Raw genomic sequence first — 27,795 nt, 5'->3', positions numbered from 1 at the left:
TAAACTATGAGAGCAAAACAGTACACAAGCGTTTAAGTAGTGGGAAAGCTATGAAAGTCATTAACAGAATTTCAGGTTTTAATGATATTCACATTCTTTTAGTTATTGACACTAGTGAGGAAATGATTTTGTTTGAAATAATACAACCACTTTACAGAAGATAATTGTATTCTTTAAGTTTAAGGTGAAACTACGTCTTTGTCTGGAATTTTCTTTTAGAATCGCCAGTTATTTTTTGTAGTTGGAAATGGCAAATTGTTTTTCACATCTAAACTTGTTTTACAGAAAAATAAAACACCTGCAGTACTCTAGATAGACTTCAAGATGCAAATTACTTAAGCAATAAAGGAAACATTGATTCATTTCTAAAGGAGCTATGGAGTGAATGCAAGGTGTAAATGAGAGTTTTTGAGATTATAATTCCTTGTGTTTATATAGCAGATTATGATCATTTTAATGGCCATCTACAATTTCTTGTATTAGGAATTTGTCTTTTTGCATACCCCAACTTGCTCTCCATGTCTGTGCAGGGGCTCTTGGGCTAAGGATCTGCACCTTGGCAGAAGTTGCTGGAAGGTTGCCGGTTTGTATCCCGGAGCCTGCAGAGGAATCCTACTCTGTTGGGCCCCTGAGCAAGGCCCTTAATCCCAGCTGGTCCAGGGGTGCCGTATAAACGGCTGACTGTGAGCTCTGATTCCAAGCTTCTCTCCCTCTCTGTGTGTCTTATGGAGAGCAAGTTAAGGTATGCAAAAAGACAAATTCCTAATACAAGAAATTGTATGTGGCCAATAAAGTGACCTTATTCTTATTCACCTGCTTCTAATCTACAGTACAGTAGCTCCGTGCAAACAATTTTCCTAGAAGCCAATTTGCCTATTGGACTATGGGAGGAAATCCATGCAAATGCAGGGAGAACATACAAACTCCATGCAGACAGCACTCCAGGTGTGGAACTGAATCCAGGACCCCAGTGCTGTGAGTCACTGTTGCCCCTTCTTCCTTGAAATCAGATTTAACATGGAAAGTTCAGTTGGCCATCATGTAACAAAGAACAACCACACACAGTTTAAATTGATACTGTTTTATAAAATACAACATAAAAGCAGCTTCCCTGCTTTTGCTGCAGTGGTAAAGCAATTTCACTTCTGGTTGCACCATACTGTACATATCTAAAATAATACAGACATAAAACAGGCTGAGACTGAAGCCTACACCTTACATATCTGATTTACAAACACGGTCAATACAAAAACAGTCAATAAATTAAACAGTAACTAGAAAAGAAAGTCACTTAAACCACCAAAATAAAATTATTTTGAACTACTATCATTTATAAAATTGGGAAGAATTGTGAAATGATTTTAAAACATATAAAGTAGGAAATGTAAAAGCTGTATTAATCTTGTATCCTAGCTCACATATCTCGGTGGTACTCTAGCTGAAGTTTAAAATATAATAATTAAATCATTCTGGAAGTAAAAGGTATTTGGAGTAATAAATATTGATTAATCATGTTCATTTATGTAAAACTTCCATTTTCTTCATAGATTTCTTGTCTCACTGTTAAAATATCTTTGAGTGCAGCTATACTATTTGATATACAGTACAATACCACACAAGAAGCACAATAATCTAGTTAATGGTTGCTTTAGGGAACAGATGACAGATTGTGATTTTTACATTAGGTACAATTGGCATAGTTAAAGCAAAACATGCAAAACATCTTCAACGCCATTACCCATTTCACGCTTAAGTATTTTAATAACAGTTGAAGTAATCTCTGTAGTCATCTTTATTCTCTTACGTCACTCCTTGATTCCTTGAAGAAGCTTTAACAGGTGAGTTTCCATTACCTGTTGTACTGAAAAAAAAACCAAAACAAAAAAAGGCACTCAGAATAACATCACAGTTTACATGGTAAAATGTCTGAATGGAACAATGAAAACAAAATAATATTGTATGAAAATGACAAACGTAACAAATGTCGTATAAAACAAAAGCTACAGTACATAGAAATCAAGTTTGACTGTTATTTAAAAAAAAAGAAAATGCTGATAAATACACCAATTACAAAATATGCTACCCTTTTCAAAATCTGGATCACTGTTTCAATATATATATGCACATTTTCAATACATCTACCCATCCATTTTCTAGACACTTAACTCAATACAGGGTTGCAGGGGAGTCGGACTATCCCAGCAAGCAAGTTGCGCAATATATGGTACATCTTGAAGGGGATGTAGTGTCCAACACAGGTCAGCCAGACATACACAAACCGTCACACACTCACACCAGGATCAATTTCTCCAGAAGCCAATTAACCTACCAGTATGTTCTGGGACTATGGGAGGAAACAGGAACATCTGGCAGAATCCCATGCAAACACAATGAGAACATACAAACCCCATGCAGACATCACCCTAGGTCAGTTATTAAACCCAGGGCCCCAGTGCTACAAGGCAGCAAATACTAATCTCTTTACCAGCATGCCTCCCCATTTTCAATCCACTATGCATTTTATTTTAATGAGAAAGGACTTATTAAAACTAGTAAGTATAAAAAATAATCTGAAGCATAACTAATCTAAAGTATACTAATCTAAAAATAAAAATAAGTATTTTTTTTTATTTCTCTTTCATACCTAGCCTATTCCTAAAGAACTCTTCTTTGCATGTAAAGAAACCTAAGCTTGGGATGTGCTGAGATGCAAGAACGGGTCTTACAAAATGATGCACTTTCCCTCCAGCTGAAGAAAAAAACACTTCAACAGATTTCTTCAGCTGAGACAAGGTTGCATTTTTTCCATGAACCTGTGATTAAAATGTTGTACATATTTTATACATATTTTAATAATTGAGGATCTAATTTTCCAGAGGATGAACTGAACATGCTGCAGCAATGACGTGATGGCAGTGTTTAATTCATGAGGTTCACAAATGATGATTCTACACTGACTACATCTGAGCACTGGCATTTTAAGCACTCACATGCACAGTTTGACTCTGAACGGACTTAGTATGTGCCAATAGGTTCTGGTATATAAAGCCAAAATGTTTGATAAAACATTAAAAATGCTTCCTGAATGACTTCACATAATTACAGCTGCTGTGCACAGACTCAGACTCGGGCTACTCAATGTAAAACTGGCACACTGCATAATGGTACATGGACATTCCTGGTTTGTTTCTTAGTCTTGTATTTGTCAAGTATTTCTCTGGGAATCAAAAATCAGCAGCAGTCAGACTGGGACAGGGACAGAAAACATGGCCCAGGTTTGAACATACAGTATGTCCACAGTATTGATAATATCTGTGGATAAATTAAATAACTAATCTTTTCATGAAGAAAAAAAGTCTGCCATTTTTGGCATGCCCATTTGAAGTGTCACATCACCGCTTAGATCAATTCATGTCAATCCAGTCAGTGAATGCAGATGTTTAACTATAAGACACACCAATCTTTCTCTATAATTCTTTATTGCATTTTGGAGCCGAGTTTGTCTTTGGCGGACGTCTTGCCAGAACCACAAAAATAGTCCATGTTCGAATGGATGTTCTCCCTGTGCTCCGATTTCCTCCCACAGTCCAAAAACATACTGGCAGGTTAATTGGCTTCTGGAAAAACTGCCCCTGAAGTGAGTGTGTGCGAGTGTGTGTCTGTGTTTGTTGTGAGCGCAGCAGTTCCATCCAGAGAGTATCCTGCGTTGCGTACATTGCTTATTGGGATAGGATCTGGCTCCCCTGTGACCCTGAATTTGATGAAGCAGTTAGAGAATGAATGGGCCACAAATGCTGTGGTGTTATCAAAAAAGGCACTGCCAGATGAGCTTCGCAGGGAGGGTGAGACTGCTGGAACTATTGATAAGACTAACTTTACAAATTACATCAGATTTTGCAGGAGCAAACTCCTTGCATAGGGGATTCTGATTAAGCCAAATGCTGAAAACAATATACTCACACAGTTTCTGGGTTATTACAACAACTGAAATTGCCTTGGGTTTTATACTTTGGATCCGAAGTTCCTAATGACTTCAACAATGAATTCAACTAGCTGAACTGGAATTAAAACCTGCTTGCACAGTGGTCCTCCAGAATCATAGTTGGGCAACCCTCCTTTAGATCAAGTTTGCATGTTTAGTTCTATAATGTCAGTATTAAAACCTACAAAGAAGAAATGTATTATAACAGATATTTACCATTCCTATGGCCCATAGCTACAGCCATATCCATGGCATTGAAGCCTGAGTCAGTTTCAATTGTTGGGTCTGCTCCACTGTCTAAACAGAAAAGAAAGCAAAGGTGAGCCATTCAAAAACATACAGACAGCACATCAGATTCAAAATATTTTAATTATCATTACCATTGTAATTTAATTGCTACAAACCTTTTCCTATGCAAGTACCTACCATGTTACTGTATTAATTCTGTTTATTGGAAGAAATTGCTCCTTTTTGTTATTCAGAATGCAGTTATACCTGCATTTAAATTGAACTGTAATTCTAAAGGTGTTGTAACACTGTCCCATTGACATAAACACATCTCCATATGAAAACCAAACCCAAGAGCACCAAAGCTAATTAAACGTGCAAAAATATACATCTAATCAAAACTCGTCACAAATTTCAGTTTTATCTAGAAATATATCTATATCTCGCTATCTTTGAAACACATTTTTAAATAAAGCAGTTTAGTATAGCTCATGTAGAGAATCAGCACACACAGGCAGCATTGGCTACTGTCCATAACCATTCTTGTCCACTTCAGTTCGAAAATCTCTAATGTGGCTCTCTCACTTGTGAAGAGAGATTCATCCAAGACTCATTTTCTGTGCCTGGTGTCCTCTTAATTGGTGCAGCTGGAACTAGTTCAGTGTTTTCGAGTGGTTAGTGCAAATATGCCCAGCAGTTTAAGATCCTGCACTTCAAAAGCCCATTGTGTGAGAAGAAATAAAAAAAACAAATATTACCCCTAGAGTTTATCAGAAAGCGTTTCCATCTATCTGTGGTCAGAATGTAATGCCATGCATTTTTTAAGGGCTGTCCTTTTTGTGCTTACCCAGGAGAATTTCCGCACAGCGTACATGATTCCCATGCACAGCATACAGCAAAGGAGTGCCCCCATTCTGAAATAAATCAAGCATGCTTTTCTTAGAATGGAAGATCATAACAGTGAATCCACGTCACAGAGATGAGCAATGGAACATTTGTTTTTCATTCCGTCATCAGTACTGCAAGCTTCACAATGTGTTCCTAAAACAGCAAATATATAAACAAAATACCTATCTTTAGCTGGACAAAGAGACTTAGATCTACATTTTCTCTGATAAAGACAAAAAGGATTTAGAGTCAATGATTCCAGTTGTCCTCTGAATTATACATAATTCTGTGAAAAATATATAAGTATTATATAATAAAATAATAGTAATTCAGATTCAATCTACCCCAAACATGTTGTTTTAATTTGCTTATCTGAATCTGTTCATCATATGAGTACAAAGAACAAGGTTTAGATGCATGAAGACTCGCAAATTAAATATTTTTAAAAAACATTAACCCTCTCTTTCTGCCCTATTTCTCTCACTTTATTTGATTTTTCAAGGCAGCTTTAAATGCCGTGATCAAACCAAGCACTCTTGCATCATCAAACACTCAAAATATGCAAAATATAATTGTCAAATATCATTTTAAATGGAGAAGTTCCCCAGCCTGTGGTCACAACAAGACAGCAATTAGACAGAATGCACATAAAACCATTTATTACAAAACGTGAGAGTTTTCATTACAGTATTTTGTGCATAGCAAAACTCTAAAACTTGAGAAGTACTAAATTTATACAACACTATCAGATGAAAGAAAGAGAAGGGGGGATTTTTCAGATGCCTAAACAATGGCTGCAATCGCCCACCTGAACAGGAAAAAAACAGAAAAGATTTGAAAGGCAGACTTACCCAGTCATACTCATTGACATCCACTCCACAGTCTATGAGCATCTTCACAATGTCAGTATATCCTTTACTGCAGGCTAATGACAGAGCACTTTCTCTTCCTTTTGCAAGGATATTGGGATCTGCTCCCTACACAGAAGGAAAGGTAAGGAAAACCCAAATTTAATATCTTTTGGAGCACAATGTCTTTTATTTTTAAACATTATTTCCTACTTAGAATCAACTGCACTTTTTGGGGGTTATGAAACATGCATTTGAATGTGTATCATTAGATTAAATTGGTGGTCAAAAGTAGTTCCAAAACATTCCAAATAAGAGGCAAAAAATGCATGCAAAATACAAATCTAACCAGGAGACGGGAGGTCTGTTGAAGAAAAGAAAAAAATTGAAAAAGCTGCAGAAGTTGTTGCCTAAGAGGCGGTGCAGCACAGGGACTGGCAACACTCATTTTTAGAAACCTTAAATTATCCACAGGATTCAAAATGGTAATTTAAGAAAATGAATAATCAAAAGTCACTTTGTTAAACTAGGTGTCTATCAAAACATGTCAACAAGTCTGTATTGCTTCCAGATCCAACAACAGATTACATGTTGTGGCTATGAAAAGATTTCTTAATACTTGTTTTAAAAAAACTCACAAATACATACATTCTGTTATTTTTTCATTATACTCTCAATTTGTAAATGGTGTAATCTCTAATACATTATTTAAATAAAGCAATAATATAGCTGCATAATTGTTCACATTTCTACAAGAGCTACGTAATGTTTTACTACATGTCGAAAGACCAGACCGACCTCCTTGATAAAGTCTTGCCTAAGGAGTATATATACACATCATGTTTTCTCTTTCCTAATGTTCGTCTAAAAACACTACCTGCTGGAAGGCAGCACGGTGGTGTAGTGGTTAGCACCGCACAGCACTGATTCAATTTTTGTATACTCTCCTCATGTTTGAGCAGGTCGCCTTTGAGTGCTCTGGTTTCCTCCAGAAAATTAAGGAGTTTTAATGTAGAAAGCACAATGCTGACTTTTTTTTTATAAGAGTTTTATTCAGAGCATTCTAACCTTTCATATTCAGACCTGGGAAGGTGCCTTGTCCTTGCAGAACAAAAACAACTTGAACAAAGTGATCAAAGCTGGTAGCAAGATTACCAGCACATCCATGGACTCAATATCACTTCTAACATAGACATATTATAAATCTGGCACGTAAAAAATCCTAGATGACCCCTTTCATCCACTCTTCTTAGACTTACTTTCCTACCCCCTGGAAGGACTTACCAGATCCTCTGTATGAACACTTTATATCTAAAAGCATTCAACTGTTGAAAAATTTAAAAAAAATATTTGCAGGTGGGCATTGTATGCTGTTAAATGTTGTTTTGTACCATGGTATTGTACAGTTGTTTTATTTTATTATTATCGTATATGTTATTTGTTTATGCACTCTTGATGTGCAAGATAAATTCCCTTAGGGGCAAAAAAGGTTCATTCAAAGTCAATTCAAGCCCACAATCCTTCTCCGGATTTGAGTGTGTGTGTGTTTGTGTCTGTGTGTGCCCTGCGATGGACTGGCGTCCTGTCCAGGCTGTGTCCTGCCTTGTACCCCTTTCTTGCCAATAGAGGAGCCGACTCTCTCACAGCCCAGAACTGGACAAAGCAGTCTGAAAATGGGTGGTGCAGGAGCTCAGACACATTTGATTAAAAGCAAGATCTGCATTCCAGCAACAAACTTGCATGTTTCCCATATTCTGCACATGTTCCTTCAGTGCTAAGAGCAATGGACACCCCCTGTCCTGGTGCAGCACTGTAGAGCTTTGAGTTAGATTCATTCTAAAGCTGTGGTTCTTAACCTGGGGTGCCAGATGCCCTCTCTGGAGGTATGAGGCATGCCAGATTTTTTAAAGATAAATCAACAAAAACACAAATGAAGCACAGGCACATAATGACAACTTTTTTGTTTCATCAAACCTAGGTATTATAAGGTAACCTTCAAAAAAATGTGCATTTTTTCATTTATTCTTAATTTTACTACAAAATTAAAAGATTTCTCTCTCTTTCAATCTGTAGTTCTGATGTATGTTAGATTTACAGGACTGCCTTACTTCAACACATTTTGTTGAGGGGCACAAGAACATATTATGAGACCCAAAGGGGTGCAGGCTCCAGTAAAGATTAAGAGCCACTGCCCTAAGGTTCTTACGTTCTGAAGCAGGAACTCCACAACAGCAATCTGGCCATGAGCTGCTGCCCACATCAGAGGAGTGAAGCCTTCTTCGTCCTGAAGGTTAATTACCGTTTCTAGGTAGACAATTTAAAATTTAAAATCACTAATAAATACTAAACCAAAAGGAAGCAATTGAGTGAAAAAGAAAATCAATGACTTCTAACAATAGAACATTACGGAGTACCCCCTACAATGGCACAATACAAGCCTCACACAACTTAGATAACACCTAAACACATCATAATACTATAACATGTATTAAGGCATTAAGCCATTATATGCAAGAAAAGCCTTTAAATTATTTTTAATAATCCACAACAATTATTCATGGGTTTATGCGAGTCAAGAGCCTGTAATGAACTTGCCCACAATTTGCTTCAGTTGCTATAGAAACCGAGCAAAACAGATGTCAGCCAAAGCTTCTTGTATTCTACGATTTCTCTATCTGATAACACTGAAGAGTACCATGTTAAAAAGGACATGAGTGAGTGAAAAAATCTCGCCACACACCTTGCTCAATCCTGCTTGCCAGGAACACCATTTCTCCTTGAGCTGCAAGCTGGTGAATGGACAATGCTAGAACACAACAGCATATTCAGAGCTTCAGTTAATAAGGGTATTTGAAAATATTGCATGTTTAAAACATTTCTTAATCAATTTAAGCAGTACTTGTTTTTTGTTTCACACAACTTCAGCTTTTTTTTTTTGGTTTGTTTTGATGGGATGGCAAGTATGTACCACCGGTGAACTATCATAAATTGTATATTGATTATAGCACTGATAAACTGAACCTGCTCTATATTTCTTGTAAAATGGTTTATTTACAGTCATAATCTTATCAGAGAAAAGTACTTGAGACTACACTCGCTTATACACCAAGCAAAACTGAATTTTAATTTCACATATAATTTAATATCAGGGAGGCAGAGTGATTAGCATTGCTGCCTCACACAGCTGGAATCCTGGGTTTAATTCCAGATCTGGGATGCTATCTGTGTGGAATTATTATGTTCTTTCCATGTTCGCGTAGCTTTCCTTTGAGTACCCGGGTTTCCTGCCACAGTCCAGAAACATACTAGTAGGTTGATTTTTTTTCTGGGAAAATTGGCCCTAGGTGTGAGATTGTGTATCTGTTTCCATCTGCCCTGAGATGGACTGGTGTCCTATCCAGGGCGCAGCCTGCCTTGGTTCCCCTGCTTGTCCAGGGAAGCTCCCTGAATTGAAAGAAGGAGTTAGAAAATGGATGGATTCATTTAATATCTTCACTTCGTGCTGCACAAATCATATAATCTGGCATTGATAGTACAGGATGTATTCAACACTGTCAGGCCCCCAGTCATGTGATAAAAACGCAGGATACTCACAGTGCACCAGCAAAGGAGTGGAGGAGACTTCATTCCCACGGTGCTTGTTAGTGAGAGTCGTGGATTGCTTAATGGGAGAGAAGTGTTTGGTGGTGGACGGCGTGTACACGTGTCGCACCTGGATTCCAGGTGATGGCGACGTTTGAATGTTGCACTCCGCTGGGAAGAGAAAAAATAAGGTTAGTGATGCAGCTGACATAACCACATTACATTAATCATTCCGCAGTGTGCCACTAGAGCACATTCTTCAATACTACAGAGGAATTTGGCCAGCAGCCATAATACCCTGCGACTCATAGCTGGCAGCCCAGTGAAGTTAAGCAGATATGAGCCTGGTCATTTACTGTATGAGAGACCTCCTGGGGAAAAACTAAGGTTGCTGCTGGAAGAGGTGTTAGTGGGGCCAGTGGGGGGCGCTCACCCTGCAGTCTGTGTGGGTCCTAATGCTCCAGTAGAGTGACAGGGACCCTATACTGTTAAAAGCTGCCGTCTTTCGGATGAGACGCAAAACCGAGGTCCTGACTCGGTCCTGGCCAAATTTCCCATTGGCCTTTACCAATCATGGCCTCCTAATATTCCCCATCTATGAATTGACTTCACACTCTGTTCTCCTCCCCACTGACAGTGGTGTGGTGAGCGTACTGGCGCACCTCATCCAGGTGGGGCTGCAGATTGGTGGTGGTGGAGGGGAGTCCACATTATCTGTAAAGCGCTTTGAGTGGAGTGTCCAGAAAAGTGCTATATATGTGTAAGGATTTTTATTTTATTTTAATTGAGGCACTACATGACGAGAAAAGAGAGAAAGGAATGATTTGTAGGATAGTACAGTTGACCCGGAAAGGGAATCTCTCTGGGGAATCTCGTTACAGATGTCAGAAGATTGAATGGCGGAGACGTACCTTTAAATAAGACCGATGCCACCTCCAGATCCGAGTTCACCTGGTCCTGGATGTTCTTACTGTCCTCCTCGTTCAGGGACTTGACAAAGCGCGAGCAGACGTTCATGTCAAAGCGGTTGGGCAGAATGAACTTTATCCCCATGGCAACATTCTGCGAGCCCTCCTCCTCTCCACCTCCGCCCCCCTGGTGCTCCCCTTTGATGCTGCTCATGTCCTGCAGGATGCAGATGTCCTCCATCTCCTCTGTGACCAGCTGGCACTCTGCACTCTGATCCTCCATTGAATTAATCGTCCTTTACATAGTCCTCTCAGACACAACTGAGCCCCACCCCCCGACCTGCATTACAGAGCTCAGGGTTCCGCTGACAAGACTGGAAGCCTGATGAAAAACCAAACATAAATCAGAGGTTAATGCCAGTGAATACAAGACAGATCTGGTGGTGTTACATAGGAAAAGATTCACATATTCGAAATCTGTTTGTACCTCTTTAATAAATCTAAATGACACCGTGACTCCTAGTCCAGTACTTGGTAGCACAGACATTTCAATGGTTCGCAGTGTAGCCAAATATCTTTAAAAAACTGCACAGAGGTAATAAATTGGCAACTGAAAACAATGAAAGGGTCTTTGAAAATGGATACTTGGCTGCTGTGGAGCACCGTGGCCTTCTTTTTCATTTTATTTTTGTTTTCACAATTAGCAAAAGAAGAAAAAAATCATCTTAGATGTACATACACGTTTATGTAAACTTGTGCTGAGGGGACGAAATGTTGTGGAATAGAACCAAAGACACTCCATTACCAAACATGCATTACAAAACCTCCCAATCAGCCATATCTCCCTGCTAATCACAACGGGCAGCCCACTGAAGCTAAGCAGGTATGAGCCTGGTCAGTACCTGGATGGGAGACCTCCTGGGAAAAACTAATGTTGCTGCTGGAAGAGGTGTTAGTGGGGCCAGCAGGGGGTACTCACCCTGCGGTCTATGTGGGTCCTAATGCCCCAGTATAGTGCTGGGACGCTGTACTGTAAACAGGCGCTGTCCTTTGGATGAGATGTAAAACTGAGGTCCTGACTCTCTGTGGTCATTAAAAATCCCAGGGTGTTTCTTGGAAAGAGTAGGGGGGTAGCCCTGGTGTCCTGGCCAAATTTCCCATTTGGCTCTTACCAATCATGGCCTCCTAATAATCCCCATCTTGGCTTCATTACTCTGCTCTCCTCCCCACTGATAGCTGATGTGTGGTGAGCGTTCTGGCGCACTATGGCTGCCGTTGCATCATCCAGGTGGGGCTGCACATTGGTGGTGGTGGAGGGGAGTCCCCATTACCTGTAAATCGCTTTGAGTGGAGTGTCTAGAAAAGTGCTATATAAGTGTAAGCAATTATTATAATAATAATAATAAGTATGAGCACATTTGCAAAACAATAGAGATTTAAACACCCTATGTTTTATTTATTATTACTGTTATTATCAGTTGAATACACTGAAAAAAAAAGGTTCCGTTAAAAGGGTTAAATTGGAAAGTTGCCGAATGCAACCTGGTGCAAAAGCGTTTTATCACAGAAGGAGCAGGAATTAGTGAAAGAAGTAAATTGATTGGCTGTGGCCTAATTAAAGGACATTTAGGGTACTGATGCTTAGCGTTTAGAAACCTCTCTTTATTTAATGTGGAAATGCCAGAGTTTATTTAACACGAACCTCCAGAAGCATAGACGGAATCTCGATAATGCCTTTTTCACTTTTAGTTACAGTGCATAGTTAAATGCTTCACACTAGACCCGTTTCTGTCTCTTATGATTTTACACTGTTTAGTCCTGTTGCTGTACAGGGAACATGGTGAATTACAAAACATATATATATGTACTATAAACTTCACCAATGTCACAACTTCTATATTCTATTTACAGCAAGTAACAGTATCGCATTCTTGTTTACTCTCCGTTCTTTCTTTGGAGGTGTCAATCTCCTGTCTTGGACACCGGCAACAAGTTTGAATACACATCAGACGGCCTTATGAGAGTAAGCACAGCTATTTAGATTTTATAACAACAACGCTGTATGAATGTGATCGTACGCGTAGCCCCGGAAAAGCAAAATGAAACCAACGAATATTCATTGCATTTATAATCGTACACCTCTGAAAAAAAGCCCGAAGCAGACTACGGAGAAAATAAACACCCCAGCAAATTCTCCACAATATAAATAACTAGAGATACGGCATTTAAACCCCGAAAAACAATAAATGCATATTTGTAAATTCTAATCGGCACCATCAACCTACCAGTGCTCTTCAATGTAACATTTTCATAAATTACGCTCTCTCGTCTTTGTTGTTACAGGAAAACCGAAGCTGTTTGTGTCACAACCATACATTCAGAGCGCAAAGCTTATTGTAACGCTTGACACCTCCGTGCAATCAATAAAGTTTATTGAAGGTTGAAACAGGAAGTGTACTTCATCCAAAATGGCTGCCCCCTGTCGACACCGTAACAACGTGATTGCTTCTTGATGTTCAACAAATTTATTAATTTTAACGATCTGCTTCATCAAATATTTACCTTCGCTTTTTGGAATAAAATATCTTAAGACGCTTGGCCACTTTTCCTTCCTAAACGTAGAAAGTGAGGTAAGGACCTTTTTGAGGTAGGATAACTAGACTGCTGCCGCTTGTTAGGTGAACACGCTTGGATTAAATGATCCCTGTGAGGTGTAAAGCATTTGTAAATTTTTACTTTAAAAAGTAAGAGGTTGATATGTGCTTGAAATATATGGTAAAACGTAGGAAAAAACGGGAGCGAAATTATTGTAAAGATCTACTTCACGTATTACATCCTATTTGTTTCCAGTGCAGACTTTTTAAAATTTTGTTTTAATAATTTTCTCAGTATCGATCACGCCATCCATTTTATATACACTGATAATGAGTAGTACATTGTCTACCGTTTTGTTGTAAAATACATAGTACGGTAATTGCAATTACGGTGATCTGTTCTGTGATTCAAATTAATTAAGGGATCATTTTTGTAACTATCATGTATTTTGGTCTCTGTACACTTCACATCTCGTTCAAAGCTTATAAATGTACAGTATGTCTTACACATGTTAAGCATAGTTTAGGTTTAGATTGTTTTCGGCACATTGCTTCATAGTTGTGATGTCACGCTAATTTTTGTATATCGCATCATGACAGGGGGTTTATATCTGATATGTGGAATATACAGTATACATGCCATATACATGAAGTCTCAGCACTGCTGGCTTTTGTAAAAAAGCACGTTGCAGAACATGAAGATGAAGGAAAAACATTTGTAAGAATAAACATGTTTGCAAGAATACAAATTCAGACTGACAGCATCGTTAATCCTTTCAAGTCTACAGTTCTAGTTTTGTTTTGCAGGTTAGTCCTGGGAATTTTGAGGATTTCAGCACAGAGTAAACCATGTCCTCTTTTAAACCTACACGAATTCAATCCTACCCCAAGCTTGGAGAGAAAGTCACCCAAGACACGTTATATTGGAAGAATTACAAGGTATAAATCTGATAGAAAAAGCTTACTAAAACACTTTAAACTGTATTTAGATGGTAGACTTTTGCAGATGCTGTAAATCTCTTTTACTGATCCAGCAATGTTACAGTTTGTTTATGTGTAATTCAATACGTTTAGTTGTACTTGCCTAGAGTTTCTTGGTTGTTACAGAGAGAAGGTAGGAGTCATTTTAATCTCTTTTGTAGACCATGTTTCTGATGTGAAGGCTGCAAATACTAAATAGTCAGCAATGATAAGGAGTAAAATGATACATTAATGCCCCATTTATTTTTTCAAAAATCTTCTGTCTACCCATGGTCATTATATCTTAGAACATAGTATCCTAGTTTTCCATCTTGTGTAGATGCCCTAAATTACAAGGAGATCGGAGCTTGGGATTTTCCAGAATTTCCAAAGATAAGTCCTTAGGTTCATTGTGTTGCAGTATCGAGAATCACAATCTTTTGTCAATATATGGCTTTCTTTGTGGAAATGATTAAATGAAATATATTTAAATTGAATGACAGACATATCTGTTGCTTTTCCCTTTGTTTATATTTGGAAACAAAATTCAGCAGCTGACAATTTGAACATATGGATTTCTTCTCTCCAGTATTCCCCAATGGAATATTGTGCTTGCATTTGATGGAATTTTCCAAGATTTTGAGCAGCTTTTCCTGGAACCTGTGCTAGCACTTCAGAATTGTAGTGGCTAGTAGTTTTGTTTTTTCAGTTTGTTTTATTTTATTGTCTTTTGGCACTAGTGAAATGCAGTTTTAAATTGTTGTTGTCATATCTCACTCCTTCTGCTGGTCACAGTTTCAACATATAACCTATAAAAGCAGATTTGTGTGAAATATTTTCTGTAATTTTCTGTAATGTTTTAAAACCCTATTCCTAGAGAAAGAATCCTATTCACTTTTGTTCTCTCTAACAAATTGTGTTGCAGACTCCTGTTCAGTTAAAGGAATTTGGGGCAATTACAAAGATAGATTTCTCTCCTCTGTCCCCATACAATTATGCTGTCACAGCATCTACAAGAGTAAGTGCTTCGTGTTGAAGGTGTATTAATGGCACTAACATTACCCTGATCGTTTTGAATATTGCCTGTCAGCATTTTTTCATCCCTCAGTTACATTTTTTAATTTAATAATCACATTATAGATGGAACATGAGTGCTATAAGTAGGTAATTCAGTGTTTAAAGTCTCATTACCTGATAATGAGAAATACTTTTTTTCCTAGTGTTATATCAATTATAGTGGATATGTTTACTTAATTTAAGACTTACATTACTCATGCTCTTATGATCAAACAGTGTACGCTTGAGATGAATACTGTAGTAGGTAGAGCGGATTTTATTATTGCTATTATAAATATTGTGCATGACATATTTGATATAACGGATAAATATGTTTGTTTTAAAGCACCCACAAAGAAGTGGTAGATGTGACTTATTATCTCTTTTAATTTGTAGATCCACATTTACGGGCAGTACTCACAGGAGCCTATCAAAACCTTCTCGCGGTTTAAAGACACAGCCTACGGTGGTACATACCGATCAGATGGGCAGCTGCTTGTGGCAGGGAGTGAAGACTCGGTAGTGAGACTCTTTGATATCAGTGGCAGAGTCGCACTCAGGCAGTTTTCCGGGCACTCCAAGTAAGTATCTGTGTGTTTGTTTTGGTTGTTTGCTATTTTGTGGCACATTGACTTAAAAAATAATGAACTTCATTGGAATGTGTGATAACTGAACTGTTTTAGCAACTCTAATTGCTGGTTCTTTAGATTTGTGGGCTCTAATGCATTAAGTGATTCTGTTGTTGGTGTGCTGTTAAAAGCTTATTTATCCGCAGATAACATGCATGAGCCATTTCAGTCTAGGTTCAGACTGATGTATGGCCCAGAAACAGCTTTTGCTAGGGCAACTAATGATTTCCTGGTGATTGCTGACCCTGGTTTTTTCTCCATTCTTGCCTTGCTGGATCTCAGTGATGCCTTGGATATTGTTGCCTGTACAGTCTTGCTGAATAGCTTTGCGAGATGTTTTTGGTTTTACCGGAACTGCTTTGTCATGGCTTGACGTGATCAATCACTATCTGCCTTATCACACAGCTTAGATGATGTTGAAAAATTGATACAGGAAAACTCATGATATGAACTTTGAAGAGGACAGTGTTAAATGAAAAGAGCAAAGTTCTGCTTTATTGTCCTTCATTGTTAGCTTTGGAGCTCTGTCAACTTTGGTTTGACTATTGATGGTATTCGAATCAACGTTAGTACTTGTTGAATCATGGTGATTCAAGCCTTACATTTGAAACCTCTGTTTGCACTGTTTTTTTCATCATTATAGCATTGCACACATCCATTTGTGTGTCTCACTCTGATGCAGATATGCTAATATATTTTTTAGTCTTTTGTATGCTTGAGTGTACAGTGCTTGCTGATGGACATGTTCTTAAGTTGCAAAATGTTAACTTCAGTTGCTGGGTCTTACATAATACTAGATGTACAAATATATATCTGCTGTTTTGACCTCTTGGCACTGGCTCCCTATGGTTTTAGAATAAAGTTTCATAAATCTACTACTCACCTTTAAAGGCTCAAATTGTCTAGCTTCTGACTGCATCAGTAATCTCTTATTTCCCTAGACACCTACATGTCATTTGTGCTGTTTGAATGCTGGCACTCAAATAATGCTCTGAGCCCTGGGAGACTTTACATTCTTTTCTGTTACTCTAAAGCTATGAAATGATTTCCAAGTCCATATCATTTTATGTAAAACATTTATTTTTTAAATTTTAAAAATGTTATATACTTTCTCTTAATTTTGTTATATGTGTGGCATTAATGTCTGCTTATATGTGTCTCAGTTGATTTTATCTGTGCTTTGTTTTGTTGTAAAACACTTAAAAGGGTATGTAAAAAAATATTATTATTTTTTATCACTCATGTTAGGGGATTATAGGAGTATGCAAAGTAATGTGCAGTCTCATTGTGTGGAAGACATAGATCAAAATGAAAGGAACTGGAGGAGATAATTCTGGTAAGAAATGTGAAAAGAACTTGAGGGCTGGAGGTCTGCAGGGTTATGCCATTCTTTCATATTTTGCTAGAGATGGATAAATTCATGTCCTAGAGTGTATGTCTTTTGCAGAGCTATGCATTTTAATACTTAGATCTGATGCTAACTTTATTAGATTTGTGGCAGACAAATTTCTAAGCTCCTAAGGTTTAGCTTAGAAGTACAGTTTTAATACAATAATCTAGTAAAGACTATCGCGTCTGTGTGCTTTTATTTTGCAGGTCAGTTCACGTAACAGACTTCACATCAGACAAGTTTAGAATATTATCAGGATCAGATGACTACACTTGCCGATTGTGGGACATACCAAACTCAACAGAACTGATCTCCTACAAGGAACATACTGACTATGTGCGCTGTGGGACAACAAGTAAACTGAACCCAGACCTTTTTATCACAGGTAAGACCAATTCCATTGTAACCACAAGAAAAAGGGGGAAACAAATTTCAAGTAATTCTTGATTCATGCTTAATTTATGCATTTGTGGTTTAAATCTAAAAAACCTAATTCAGTGCAAAGAATTACAAATTCAATATTGTTAATTTAAAGAGGGGAGTTGTGTCAGTTTGCATTGGCTTTAAGGAAACAAGTAAAGGTTAATTCCACACTGAAAAGTAGAAAGTAAAAACATATTTCAGCTGTTAAGCTTTCTTAAGGTGTTAAAGATGGCTTAACCGTCAATGTTTTTTCTTTGTTTTTCCTTTTTGTTTTGTTTTCAAGAATGAACAACCAAAAATAAACAAAACACAAAAATAAATTAGATAATGAGAGCTTACAGACAAAGTAAGTGAAAAGTGGGGCAACATAAGCATATTTTAAAGACATTTGACATTTCACAGATTTTGTGTTAGTAAAAAACTAGCCATATTTCCTCAAAAGTACAGTTTCTTGAAATGAATACAACCCAGTGCGATCTAATGCTAAGTCTGCACTGCTTCTGACACCCATAAGCACTGATTTCTATGAAGCTATTAACTTTCCCATATTCCCTCTGGATTAGTTGTTTATTAGCATACACTGTGATGCCTTCTGTAGTTGGACACAGGACTGTAGTTGTGTTGTGTTGTACTAGTTGCAAAGTATCACGTCTGCCCCATATCAAGCAAGAAATAAAAATCTGGTGTCTTTATTTAGCGCTTGCATGTTATTTGTGAGACTCAAAGAGCTCTGCAAAAAGTCACATCAAGAATGGGCAAGGAAAAAAGTTTTGTAACGCTAAGTTAAAAATACTTGTTACTTTTATAAAATGTCTGAAGTTGATGTGTTACTAATGCATGCTTAAAGGACTTTACTACACTTCAAGAATCTCTGAGTAGTAAAGAAGATATGTGCGATTGCTCAGAAGCAGAGCCTCTTGATTTTTTGTTATAGCTAATGTCTTCCTTGTGTTCTCAGGTTCTTACGATCACACGGTGAAGGTGTTTGATGCACGGACCAACAAGAGTGTCATGACCATGGATCACAGTCAGCCAGTAGAGAGCGTCTTACTCTTCCCCTCTGGGGGCCTGCTGGTATCGGCAGGTAACTATGAAAGTGTGAAATGTACTGCCTTAGAATTTCAGCTGCAGCGCAAGGCACTTGACAGGAAGGCCAGTCTGGTCTTGTCATTTTATTTGAGATTTACCCCTCAAAAGCAATGTACCACAAGTATCAGGGTTCCTTTCAAGAGGAAAGTCTCTGTCTGCGTCCTTTCTTCTGTCTTTGTTTTGCACGAGGGATACAACTCAGTTTCTGATTGCTGTTGGCAAGCTTAAATGTTGGTAAGTTACTGAACTAATGAAAACATGTATCAGATTCTGTATGGTTGATTTTTTCAAACTTGCTCTTAACAAGTCCAGACCATGTTCCATTGGTTCCACTGGTCCAGACCATGACATTTCTCTGGTTATATTCTTAATTGAACAAACTAGAGCGCTGCACAGGCTTCTTTTTTACCTGCTTCATCTTGTCCAAGTTAGTCTTGCTTTAGTACATGATTTCAGTGGAGGGTTAGACGAGACCTGTGTGGCTCACTGACTTTTGGGGGAAGAGTTTTGATGCTATGAAACACATAGCCACCACCTATTATGGAAAGTGATTGTCTGGTAGTCTTGATCAAACTCCATTATGTGCTTCTTGATTAATTAAGTTACTGAAATAAGCAACTCATTTATCGTAATCTCGTAAGAAAATATTATCTGTTTGTAATTGCCTTTTTAAAATTCAGCTCTGGAACCCCAGCCTTTCAATTGAGATGATTATAGCGATGCTGTATTTTATTTGTAGGTGGGCGATATGTGAAGGTCTGGGACATGCTGAAAGGAGGACAGCAGCTTGTCTCATTGAAGAATCATCATAAAACGGTAACCTGCCTGTGCCTGAGCTCCTCAGGACAGAGGCTGCTCTCGGGATCACTGGACAGGTGGGTGTGTATGGGTTGTTGTGGCATTCTTAACTATGTACAGGAAATAAACTTTATTATTTATATCCCATTTTTTATTTGTTGCATTTAGTTTCCATGAACTTTTTTGTGAAGTGACTGCAGTTTTCGTTAACATCCAGCAGATGGTGCAGATGACGCTGCGTTTTCCCCAACTGCATGAGTGTCAGTTTAAAACTGGACATAATAGCAGATACAGAAACCTAAACAAATGTGTTGTGCCTGAATGGACCCGTCACTTCATTCCTGAAATGCAGCATGTACATACATTATTTTTGCAATGTTAATGACCATTTCCTGCGTGTCATTCTAAGGTCCACTCAAAAATGTCTTTGCTGGCTTGTGCTTTGTTTAGTGTTTTATGTCCCTGCTGTTGGGTTGCAAGACACTGTCCTTTGACAAGCAAGAACATTTTTGAAGCCAAGGCGTTCAGTGCAAATCTTATTTTATTTTGTCTGTTGGTTCCACTGCTTAGCTTTATGTAGCTAGTCCATTCAAAATGATTTGCTGCTTTTATTTATTTAAGAGGCCAGACGGTGTTTTTCCTTTAAATTATTTATTTGTATAGTGGTAAAATCAGTTGCTCCTGACATTACGGAATGTGAATTTGAATTTCACATTTACTAGAGTCTTTAGGTTTTGGGCTGTCGGTAATTTGAAAAGTGAACTTTTTGTTAAAAATAAACAATAGATCATCAAAACTCAGTAGAGGATCATTTAAACGTTATTAAGACTTCACATGAACATTTCATAAATCTGTTAAGAATGTTCTGGAGTCAGTAAGACATTACCAAGAGCCAAACCAAAGGGCTTCCTCCTATGAATTTTTGTGTAAATACAGTCCATCAAATTATCCTTAATGCCCATATCTATTAAATAATAATTTTCCTGTTAATTTTAATGAAAGAAACACATTTAATAGACATCAAGTTAAAGTGAAAAAGAAGTAATATTATAATAGCATCATATAGCTGACATTTATGTAATGCTCATTATATAGGGTAAAGAAAAGCATACAGTAAATCTGCTGTAACATATACTGTCGTTTGTGACAAAAATGGTTCTACAGGGAGTATGTGTCCTTTTTTCCAGGCATGTGAAAGTGTACAGCACAGCAACCTACAAAGCAGTGCACAGTTTTGACTACGCTGCTTCCGTTCTTAGCGTCGCCCTGGCAGTAAGTATATGTACCAACTCAAGACAGAAGGGATTTTTATTTTATTTTTTATTTAAAAAGGCCATTGCTCTTCAGATAAGTCTAAATAAAAAAAAAATGCATTGAGAAATTCAATAGCACTCGCATTGGCCATTTTTCTAGATGGTTTTATATTATCTGAATACCATAATCATCCTCCTAACTGAAGAAGGTGGCTTGGCACTCTCTCTGTTCTGTGTTTAAGATTTTGAAATGTTAGTATTTTTAAGTTCACGCAGTTGCCATTTGTATACCAGTGTCTATAGTCGTCTCATGTCACTCTTGGTATTGTACTTGCTCCCAGCCTGAAGATGAAGCGATTGTTGTTGGGATGACCAATGGAGTGTTGAATGTGAAACACAGGAAGCACCCAGAGGAGAAACAGGAAGCAGCCAGTCGGAAGAGGCGACGGCCAACATATCGTTTCTTTGTCAAGGGGAAGAATTACATGCCAAAGCAGGTTCTCTGACAATTGCCTAAAAGTTGACTGAATGGCTTTTCTGAATCCGACTTGTTATTTTGAAAGAAAAGGATATTTTTTAATGGAAGGTGTCCTCACATCTGCATAAGCAGGATCTGTGAACTTTCCTAATTAGAAAATGCTCCCAACTGAAATAAATACACATTGGAATGTGTTTTAAGCTGGTTAGCAACAAAATAATGTCCATTATTACTTGTTTTTAATTTAAAATTAAACAGCAATACATCACCTTTTCACACTACAGTTTGTCCTTTTTCCCCATTCCATAACTGAGTGTTTGTTCATTAAAGAGGTTGTTACTTTAATTGTCTCATTTGTTAGGTTCTTAGTCAAAACGTCTTGTCATCTTTTTTTAGGACGATTTCTTGGTCAGCAAACCAGTCAAAATGCACTTGAAAAAGTATGACCAGCAACTGAAGAGCTTCCAGGTTTCAAAGGCTCTTGACACTGTTTTGGAGGTAAGTGGTCTTACATTTGTCTCATTTGTGTAGGGCAGACCTTAAGAGATCAATGGCAGTATTGAAAAGGAGAACAAGGTCAGATACTGTCTTCTCTGTTGGTTGTGTTTTTTTTACTTTGTTGTATTGTTGTATTGGACTGAGCCATAAAACCAGTTTCCCCCAGGGGGTAATAAAGTGTGAATGGAAATGATTTGTCTCTTTGGATGGAGAAATTAAAGCGAACAAAACAGAATCATTGTGTGGTGTGATGGAAATAATATATTGTGTACAAGGCCACATGAGTCAGATTCTCATGCTTTTCCTGTTGAGCACCATGGACTGCACAGTCAACACTGTGTATAAATACAAATCGCCTACTTTCTGTCTGTTCTGCTTACAAAAAGAATGTGCAGTGTGTTATTAAAATACTTATCAATCATTCAGTAAAGTCTTCAGAAGGCACACAAAATTAAATTATAGGCAGGCCCCTGAATTGTTTACTGAGAAACACTGTGAGTTGTTTATTAAATTGGCACTTGGCAATGATTAACGCACCTCTTGTTTCTGTCTGTGTGTGTTGTGTTCAGCGAAGGGTTCATATGAAGAGACCAGAGGTAACGGTGGCTGTGATTCAGGAGCTGAACCGCAGAGGCACTCTGAAAAATGCCCTCGCAGGCCGAGATGAGAAGAGCCTTACAAACCTACTCAACTTCTTGATCAGGTACAGGTTTTTCAATGGGACAGTGTGAGTGGAGTCATTACAGCATCATACTTCCACCCTTACAGACTATTTTTATCTCTGTGACTCCTTTTGCATCACTCCACTATTTGTAGTATCTGCTCTGCTCAATTCCGACGGATAATACAGCAGTATTCTGCCTCGTTCTAGGCAGGCAGCGTTGTTGTAAATACCGGATACAGCATGTAAGATGGCTTACTGTGGCCATGTACCAGTGAAAGGAGAGGCCATGGTGTCTGTATTCACTTAGTCTTCTTTGTTTCATTTTCTGTTCGATTGCCATCTTCCAGCCTTGCTCATGCTGTTAGACATTATCCCCTAACAGATTGCCTTCCCCTCTTGCATCCAAAAAAGACTAAATGTGAAGTGGACTTTAATGAGAAATGAGAGGAACAGATGTGCCTACTGCTGTTAATGCTGTTAGTGACTGAACAGACAGTCTTTAGTAAACTCTTTCCAATACGTGGTTGTGTGCCATTAACCAAGTGGTGGCACATTATTGTCTGAAGGACACTGGGATTAGGGGAGACTGAGTCAGGGTGTCTTGGGGTTGGAGTGTTGTTGGGGTTGGAGCACCGTCAATCCATGCTAAGAACCTCAGCTGTAGATGTGGTGGAGTGCACCAAATGAAGTGCAATAGAAAAGCACTTATTTGTCTCAAAAGAAGCTATCCACAGTTCTGTGTCCAAACAATAAGTATTGATTCCAAATTCAAAACCGGTACTAAGTCTTTCTCATCATTTATTTGAGTTTTGTTACCATCAGTTCTGTACTCCCTCAACCTATTCAAGTATGGGCCTTTAAAAGTAATGTTTTCTATATGTCATGTTTTATTTTACAGATATATGGTTGATCCAAGGTTTACCCCAGTTTTAGTGGATGCCGCAGAAATGGTTTTGGGTGAGTTTTTCACATGGTCTTTATTTGTACTATTAAAATTTAATGATTTGTTTCAGTTTCTGTACATGAGGTGTTTGTAATATTGATGCTGCTCCCTTGATAAAGATGTGGTTCACTGTAAATCTTTCATGCAGATGGATGCAATTTGTTAACCCCTTCAGGGAAGGCACCATCTCCAGAGCTTTATAATTTGTCTTATTTAAGTAAGACTATTATTATTTAAAATAATGGGCATATTACGTGAAGTACAGAGACTGTTAAAATCTTACTATGCAGTTTCAGGCATTAAAACATTGTTAGTGTGTTTTTATTTTTATTCAGCTATACGTTTTCAAAAAGGGGAAACTTGCTTCAGCTTTACTAAAATACTTATCTTTTAATTCTTGTAAAATTGTTAATATTGCATACATTGCATACTCAGTTTAGTCCTCATTATCTTATATTGTGCACTACCTTTTCCATGTACATCCATATGGATGTGTATTTACAGTAAACGATATTCACGTACAACATGCGTACAACAACATAGACGCTTGCCTGATTTCAACCAATATGATTAGAACAAACTGTGCCCTTATTATACTTAATAGAATATTGTCTTACAAGAAATGTACTTAAAGAATGTATACATCTATAAATGTATGTAAATATATAAATATATATTATAAATATATAAAGAACATATATTATCTACTGAATTATAATAATTTCACACCTTGCATCTGATGGTGCAATATATGACGACAAATGAAGACATTAAAAATAAAAGGCTGGAAAATCAGAATATATAAGTAAATCGTAATTACTTTTTTAAGAAAGACAGTATTAAAAGAAACAAGGGCATGGGAGTGATCACAACACTTCAGAATCTCTGTTTTTTTCTAGTTCTTACAGCAGCCTGTTGTAAAGTTGGGAAAACTGCATTGGAATGAAAAGAAATGTGTATCAGCTCAAAGAGAAATGTATGTAGAAAGAAAGATGTAGGCATAAGGTTAAGAAAACAAGTGGTGAGATTTAGTTGAAGTATTAAACCAGCCACCTCTGATGGAGTGTTTTTTTCAAACCTTGAAAGTGAAATCTTTAAAGAGAGGAATGTTCAACAGGCTCCAATGATGTTGCTTGTGTTTTCAGAAACATATTTATAACCTAATGAGAGAAATTCTAAGCTTCAAACATGAAGAAATTTCACATTTCATTCCTGTTGTTCCTTTAATATCATGAGCAGATTTAGAAGGATACTGACACAAGCTATTTATGGTCTAAAATATTTTGGATTATGCGTTTCAGCTACAAATTAGCTTGGAGTAGTGTGCATTTCTGGCATTCCTTAAAGCAGCTTCATATCATGGCTCGATAAAAAGCACAATCTCCACATTGTTTGGAAATTTCCATTTTGTATCAGCACCTTATTTCTTCTAATCACATAGAACGTTTTTGAATCTCACCTTGAAGAAAGACATTTCATGTTCTGATGAACTCTAGTTAGCATGAAAAAGCGTGTAATTGCAGTCCATGAACCTGACAGTGATGTTCTAGAATGTAAATCACAATTTTTCAGAACAAGCACATTAATCCATTGACTACCAAAAGTCTTCAGTGTTGCATTGGAAGGTGCATTTAGAAGCATTGGGATTGTAATTTAGTCATTTAAAAAAGTAATTAAACATGGATGTATTGTCCACTAAAATTACAGAGTAGTACTGGTCAAGGATCTTATGATGTCTGGCAAATGTTTCTGTGGTTCTCTGACCACTATGTAAATCTTTGCAAAGATGTGTTAATTTTGAGCAAACACTCCTGGGCAGTAACTTCTCTTCACAGCTTTCAGCTGTCCAATTAATGGCAGGCACTGTATAGTCTATGTTTCTCATTTTATGAGATTGTAAACGGTTGTTTCTTGCACATCAAAAAGTCTTACAATGTGCAGAACCGAAGAACCTGCTAGTAGATGTGCAAGGATTAGATTCCTTACAGCTTCCACTAACCGACATTGTGATGATGCAACTAGACTAGTCTGTAGACTAGTAATGATTCATGAAGGAAAGCAAATGCTGTTTCCATAATCTTTGCTTGGATTATGTTTTTCGACTGTGGAGAGTTGTTCTTCACGTGTTTAAGTATCTTAAAAGTATTGCTGTGGTTTATTTTCTGTACTGGCTGAAATGGATAACACTAATAATTTAAAGACTTTAGGAGTTTAAAATACTATTGATTTTAATGAGCTCTTGAAAGATAAATTTGTAAAAAGTGAACTCTCAATTGCCTGTTTTGATATTAGATTCCTCTGCTGTTCCAATGCATCTTAATTTCTTCAAAATAAATATGTAAGTCAGTTCATTCAATGATAGCTTTGTCTTTTTCACAAAAGATGTAGAGGATGCACTAAAATGTTTTCGTATTAGTGCTTGGTGCAAGATGTATTGGTCTTGATTGACATTTCAGGATTTAAATACTGCTGGTCGAAAACTGCCAATCTTAAATGCTGACAATCAAAATGTTTTTTTGTATTGTGTTTAGAAAGTGTATATTTACCTATGGAGTTTTTAGTAGCGTGTATAATGTGTGATCGGTGGCTCTGTGGCTAAGGATCTGCGCCTGTGGCTGGAAGGTTGTTGGTTCAAATCCTGCAGCCGGCAGAGAAACACTACTCCGTTGGGCTCCTGAGCAAGGCCCTTAACCCCAGCTGCTTCAGGGGCGCTGTACAATGGCTGACCCGGTGCTCTGACCCCAAGCTTCTCTCCCTGTCTGTGTGTCTCATGGAGGGAAAGCTGGGGTATGCGAAAAGATGAATTCCTAATGCAAGAAATTGTATATTACTAATCAAGTGATCTTATCTTATCAAGGTACCTCGATGTACTTGTGGTGCTTCTGAAGGACCAGTGTAGATTTAGAACTAGTCTAGAAATTTTGTAAGGTCCAGTTTTAACCTCCCTTTTTTCCCTGTTTGCTTAGAAATTTACAGGCATGTTGTGGGGCAGTCAGCACTGATAGACAAACAGTTCGTGAGGCTGCAGGAGACAATAGAGAAAGAGATTGACTACCAGGAGGAACTGGTGGAAGTCCTGGGAATGATTGACACCCTCGTTGCAGCAACAACCACCAGGAAAGAGGCAGCAACCTCCGGAATAAGAGCCGGGAACGTTCTGCATGGAGTGGAAAACAGTGGAAAGGTGGCGGCAGTTTGAAATCCAGAAGAAAACAATTACAGTTGAGTCTGCAGATACAAAATGATCCCCAACTGGACAATGCATCAGCTCCAGCCATTGCACTTAGTGGTTTTCTGGAGGTTTGCAGAGTTTCTCAGAATCATCCCATGCAAAATATCTTAATCTTGAACAGTATGGAAGAAGGTAGCACATGCTGATCATGATGATACATCTTTAAATACTTTAAAGATTGGTTCTTTGAAGTGAACCCTCCCTGTAGTCAAAACCAAGAATTAAAGGGCTGGATTTTGAATGAAAGATCTGCCTAGACCTTTATCAAACACTGGGAATAATGAAGAACTGTCCCATGTTTTTATACCTTGGAATTTTCTGCAGCCCAAATACACTTGATCAAACATTTGTCCACCCAAAGTCTAGCTTCTACAGTGCCTTTCAGGTTTAGTGTGCATTCCGTTACAGAATGCAAATGTCTGTCTTCCATAAAATGTTTGTGAAAGTAAAGGTTTATATTAAAATTTCAAATAAATTTGTGTTGTGTTTTTAAGACTTTCGTTTCTTAACATAGGTAAGGTGTTGTACATAACAGCACACAAAAGGGGTGGTGTCATGATGTGCTGAGATGGAGATATTCTTAGTTTACATATCTTAAAGTGGGGGCAAAACCTGGTCTTGGAGAGCCACAGTCCAGTCGGTCTTGTAGATTGCACTTAAGGTATATCATCAATATCATAACACATGATGTTTGATTAATCAGTTAACCTAACAGGGTGTGCATTCTGCAATGGTGTCCTGCCTTCTACCTTAAGTTTCCACATTAGGCTCCAGATTGATTCAGTTCTTATCAAGAATATGACGAATTCTGGATATGTATAAATATCTCACCTGTACAGAAAATAATTTATTTCTGAAGTCTGCATGTTGAAATGCACCAGTTCTTGATTACGGTAGTTTTTGTGAGTTTCATATACAGTACAAAGTATCATTTTACTGTATATTCTGTCAAAAGTCCTCTATTTTATTAGAAAGGTTATATTCATGTTGTTTCTAAGAGGAGACAAGTAGGTTTGAATTTCCTTTACTTGGGTTCCTGTGAATCATGGAGTATAGAACTGTTAGTCACGATAAATGTCATGGGAAAAAAGGCCTGGGCATTAGAACAATACATAAAAAGATTCAATATGAGGAATGTGAAAAGGGTTTTGAACAGTTGTTGAGTAACAATACAACTGACCAACAGATTCAGGTAAAACTGTTGAATCCACATATTTCCTGCAGTCTGTGAATTTGTGTTTGTTTTACAAAGATTGGAATATCAAGCACAAAAATTGGAAGGTTTTGGTAGTACAATTGCAGGTCAACAAGTTAATATTTCACTATATTAACTTGTATAGCATTGTTTCTGA

The 27,795-nt window shown here is 37.7% G+C and overlaps 2 protein-coding genes across 4 annotated transcripts; one reads left to right on the top strand and one right to left on the bottom strand.

The window, feature by feature from the left end:
- Nucleotides 1–1,065: 1,065 nt before the first annotated feature.
- ankra2 (ankyrin repeat family A member 2) lies at nucleotides 1,066–12,863 on the bottom strand. Its single transcript, XM_088910469.1, has 9 exons — nucleotides 12,722–12,863; nucleotides 10,440–10,818; nucleotides 9,541–9,699; nucleotides 8,687–8,752; nucleotides 8,153–8,250; nucleotides 5,950–6,075; nucleotides 5,058–5,124; nucleotides 4,199–4,279; nucleotides 1,066–1,861 (listed from the first exon to the last, which is right to left on the bottom strand). Exons 2-9 carry the CDS (start codon nucleotides 10,717–10,719, stop codon nucleotides 1,806–1,808), a joined length of 933 nt encoding a protein of 310 aa, XP_088766595.1. The 5' UTR covers nucleotides 10,720–10,818; nucleotides 12,722–12,863; the 3' UTR covers nucleotides 1,066–1,805.
- Nucleotides 2,775–26,918, top strand: utp15 (UTP15 small subunit processome component). 3 transcript variants are annotated; one of them, XM_088910468.1, is made up of 13 exons: nucleotides 2,775–2,793; nucleotides 13,838–13,969; nucleotides 14,916–15,008; nucleotides 15,443–15,627; nucleotides 17,272–17,450; nucleotides 18,447–18,572; nucleotides 19,317–19,452; nucleotides 20,563–20,647; nucleotides 20,970–21,125; nucleotides 21,503–21,604; nucleotides 22,174–22,307; nucleotides 23,167–23,225; nucleotides 26,178–26,918. In XM_088910468.1, exons 2-13 carry the CDS (start codon nucleotides 13,880–13,882, stop codon nucleotides 26,408–26,410), a joined length of 1,578 nt encoding a protein of 525 aa, XP_088766594.1. In that variant the 5' UTR covers nucleotides 2,775–2,793; nucleotides 13,838–13,879; the 3' UTR covers nucleotides 26,411–26,918. The 3 variants fall into 3 exon arrangements, with proteins under 3 accessions (XP_088766594.1, XP_088766592.1, XP_088766593.1); XM_088910466.1 differs by lacking the exon at nucleotides 2,775–2,793 and adding an exon at nucleotides 12,890–13,066; XM_088910467.1 differs by lacking the exon at nucleotides 2,775–2,793 and adding an exon at nucleotides 12,892–13,083.
- Nucleotides 26,919–27,795: the final 877 nt, after the last annotated feature.

Source organism: Atractosteus spatula, chromosome 3 (assembly GCF_055471065.1).
Source record: "Atractosteus spatula isolate fAtrSpa1 chromosome 3, fAtrSpa1.hap1, whole genome shotgun sequence".
NCBI classification, from domain to species: domain Eukaryota; kingdom Metazoa; phylum Chordata; class Actinopteri; order Semionotiformes; family Lepisosteidae; genus Atractosteus; species Atractosteus spatula.
This window is presented reverse-complemented; position numbering and strand designations above follow the sequence as displayed.